Here is a 3,973-nt window from a genome sequence, read left to right on the forward strand (position 1 = left end):
TTTTATTTGATATTGCAATTATACACTACTTCGTCTAGCCATGAACTAGCAGTAATACTTTACGGATCATTCAGTTTTAAACTACTGTTAACAAGATGCGATAAAATAGCATTTAAATATTCTACATTCTTAGTTTAGCAAAATATAGACAGTATACGATTCTTATCTGTCTTGGTTGCTCTCTAATTTTAGGAAAATGGACCTTATAAACTAGTTTAATTCTGTAGTGAATATTTTATCGTTTTTTGCCATAGACGAAAATCTGTCGACGACGATAAAAATGGAAGATGATGGGACGTCGAGGTTTCGGAGCAGGGGCTGGAGCACGACGACGACGGCGGCGGCGACGGCGCCAAAAGGCCTGCTATAGTAAATTTCAAGTTGAAAAGAGTTTTAGTATTTAGATAGATATATTTAAAAAATTTTTAATTTTATGGAATATTTGCATTAAAAGACTACTCATTTTCACAATTAACAGCGCAAAGTTAACTTGTGAGAAGGAGCTGATTTTAGGATAAGATTGCTTGTAGAAATGTGTTATTAAATGACTTTGAATCCTCAATTATCATTATAGATTATCCTAACTATGAAATGTAAAATACTACCAAATTATGCCGTAACTATGATAAGCTTACTGATAATTATAGACAGTAGCTTCTATATGTATTATTATTATAAATTGCAAGGTATCTTATGATGAAATTGCTTTAGTAATGCACGATAAATTTACTTTGAATCATATAGTATCATAGTAGATCATACTACCTATGTAATATAGAATGTCACCGAATAATGCCTTAATTATGATAGATGTACTGATAATGATAGATAACAGTCTCGTCTGCATGGTAGTATTATTAAAAGCTACGATGTATAATTATCCTAAATACTCACGGTGCTTTTCTCGGTTAGACCATTCTCAAATTCTGAATCGAATCCTTTATCCATGTCATAAGACTCATCTATTTCTCCAAGTTCGTTGTATGCATCTTTGTCGGCAATTTCGTACGGGTCTAGTTTATGGACATCCTTTTCAGCAATATCGTAATAGCCTGGTCCATGCCCACCCTTATTGTCATTATCGAGCTTAGAATTGTCATCTTCAGTGGCGTAAGCAAATGTAAAGAGAAATAGACACGCAATGAGAGCCAATTTAGTATTCATTTTCTTGCAATGATCCTTCTGTATAGTCAATGAAATAAAGATTAATCTTTAGTACTGGATAGACTGTAGTATTCGAATTGAAATTGAAATGATGAATATACGGCATCTTCGAATATAGTATAGATTGAATGATTAATACATATTATTGCGACTATAACCTTGATTTTTAAAAAACGCTTAATGTTAATACGTACCTCAACAACTTTTAATTTTCTAAATTAATTCTTGAGATAAATTCTGCGATCCTTCCTGAATTTCCAAAGTAAAGCAATAGACAATATTTTAAGGAAGCTTAGTGTTCGATTTCCAGTGGTTAAGATTTTGAGCTGCAAGATAGCTGTTTATATATCCTAGCTTTAACAAAAGGAACGTCTTACTTTTATAAATGATTGATAAATATTCGAGCGAAATTAAAATAAAGTCATAGTTCTAATCAATCTGAGAGTGTTTGCATTGTAATTTCCTCAGTATCGATATCTTTAATTTCGATAATTCAGGAAAATTTCAACTAAAAAACATCGTTTTTATTTGTTCACACGCTTATTATTATCTTCAATTTTATATGCTTTATTGTAAAAATAGTGCATTTTGGATAACGAAAAGGTAATAAAGAGGAAGGTAACAATTCTTTGTGTTTTAAATCAGGGAAATGAAAGTATTAACGACGGGTTGAAGTTACATAATAAATGGAGTATTAAGATAATATTTTCAATGGGTTGTTACAAATTAGTCTGATCTCAATAAAATTTCTCTTAAGATTGTTATTTAAAGTACTAAGATGGAATAATGACAGTTTTACATACATGATGCTGATTGTGAACATTTCTAATAGCATACGATTACCAGATGCCTTAGGCAACATGTAGTTCCATATCAATAAACAAAGAAAATTGACGTTGTTTACTTTATAAGAGCCTTGTGGACAGGGTAATTAGAATTTGAGTTGAAATTAATATAAACATTACATATATATTACTAACTATACTGTATATAGGAACATATACACTAATCTTTATAATTCAAGTGTTTAACTTGCTATCTATATTCTGAGATAATAATGGAATAAATTAATCATGGCTACAATTACATTCAGTATATCGTGATGATATCACAAGGAAAAAATAATCCTAATTCAAAACTTGTTTATTGAAGTTTCATTCATATATTTTTCATTTACTTTAGCCAAATTAATTAGTTATAGGATAGTCATCAATGATACCAAAGTCTGCCGCTATTGAAATTATTAAAGTCTGTTTAAATTATGACTAATAAGGTAACATGAATACTCAATAAACGATCTATTGAAATCAAATGAACGGCGGAAGGAGTTAGTTTGCTACATGAAAAATATGACTCTAACCCGGACTTACCTTTAAATTTTCCTTATGTTTATAGAATTCATTTTATCACCAGTGTTGATGCTCTTATCTAGGGTAATCGAAATATTATAATTTGGATAGTTGCACTGCGAAAGCTAATCTACCAATTCAGCTAGAATGTACACAGATAATCGGTAAAACTTATTCTTGATTATTTAAATATTAATTAATACAGTAGCTCGTTTTAATTAGGCTACGACATATAAGTACTTTAGTTCATTTGTTATAGCACAATTTAGTATAAGACAGAATAACTTCCGGTTCAAACAGNTCAACAAAATATTCTAGCTCATATACTGTAATTAATTAGATTTGTATTCATTCACCATTTTTAACGCCAAGACAGCGATAAGACTATATTTATTTGATTTGTTTAACACTAGCGATCTTATAAATGATTATTAAATAGCAGTAACTCTAAAATTATTGTAATTTCTATTCTCAGTAAAATTATGCCATTATCATTAAGCTAGATAACAGGAGATTACTTTCGACTCTTCACTTGCTTTCTTACTTTCTCCAATATTAAATGCCGACTCATTCTTAGTGAGTAAAATGCTATGACTTCTTTGTCTGGCCGTTAATGCAAATTTTACGTGCCGATTCTCATCATTATCCAAAAAAAAAATTTTTTGTCCAGTACAAATCATAGAATAGCATTGGTGTAGCAAACTCCTAAAACTAAATTTGGTTTCCACGCATGTTTTATTATAATAATTATCATAGTGCTAAGTAAATGGAAACTCTTTTCCAAATAGAGCAATAGTTGCAATTTTCTTACGGACGAAATTCACTTTCCAATATCAGATCCTAAGTTAACTTAATAGCTGAATGAACACATTGCAATTTAACAGAGCTTTAATGGGCTGCATGAGACTCCGTATAATTAGACTTCTCTTGTTTATTCATCCACTAAGGATCCATCAAAATATTGCATTTAGAACTCTACTAAAGCCTAATCCTTGCAATAGTTATGAATGTTATTATTATAAATCTAAATTTGACGTGATTAGAAGAATTAAACATCGCAAAGAACTAAATATCTAGAGTCTACGTTCAGGTATGTCCTCCCGACATCTACAGTACGACTCTAAATACGGACAATCTCTTATCATCAGAAGAAATAGTAACACAACTAGTTGCTCTTAGACACAACTGAACTCCAACTTTATTGAAAAATTCTGTCAATTTATAGTATATTTAGGTAAGTGATCTTAAGGAAACTATGTTGCAGCAAAGTACTGTAACTTTACGGAGTATCAGTGATGTAAACTGATAGAAAACCATCGCCAATAATTACAAGTACGTGTTACAGTTCAAAGAACTAGCTTATGATTGAGGTTGCAACATATGCTAAGCAAATTAATTTCTGTAAGTTTACAAAAAGTTTTAGTTCTTAATGTATATTTTGAAGATACTTTATAATAAAG

At 30.3% G+C, this 3,973-nt stretch overlaps 1 protein-coding gene across 1 annotated transcript; it reads right to left on the reverse strand.

Annotated features, from left to right (window-relative positions):
• Positions 1 to 15: 15 nt before the first annotated feature.
• Positions 16 to 1,463, reverse strand: TRIADDRAFT_64402 (uncharacterized protein). Its single transcript, XM_002118041.1, has 3 exons — positions 1,359 to 1,463; positions 895 to 1,182; positions 16 to 364 (listed from the first exon to the last, which is right to left on the reverse strand). The coding sequence occupies exons 2-3, from the start codon at positions 1,162 to 1,164 to the stop codon at positions 236 to 238; spliced, it is 399 nt and encodes a 132-aa protein (XP_002118077.1). The 5' UTR covers positions 1,165 to 1,182; positions 1,359 to 1,463; the 3' UTR covers positions 16 to 235.
• Between the last annotated feature and the right edge of the window lie 2,510 nt (positions 1,464 to 3,973).

Source organism: Trichoplax adhaerens, genomic scaffold (assembly GCF_000150275.1).
Source record: "Trichoplax adhaerens TRIADscaffold_35 genomic scaffold, whole genome shotgun sequence".
Classification (NCBI taxonomy): Eukaryota; Metazoa; Placozoa; class Uniplacotomia; order Trichoplacea; family Trichoplacidae; genus Trichoplax; species Trichoplax adhaerens.

Bases quoted from the DNA above. Each gene is read 5' to 3' on its own strand.
- TRIADDRAFT_64402 (XM_002118041.1), bottom strand. From the start codon at position 1,164: ATGAATACTAAATTGGCTCTCATTGCGTGTCTATTTCTCTTTACATTT. The intron at 365-894 runs GTGAGTATTTAG...AATTTACTATAG, and splicing joins GTCTAACCGAGAAAAGCACC to CAGGCCTTTTGGCGCCGTCG.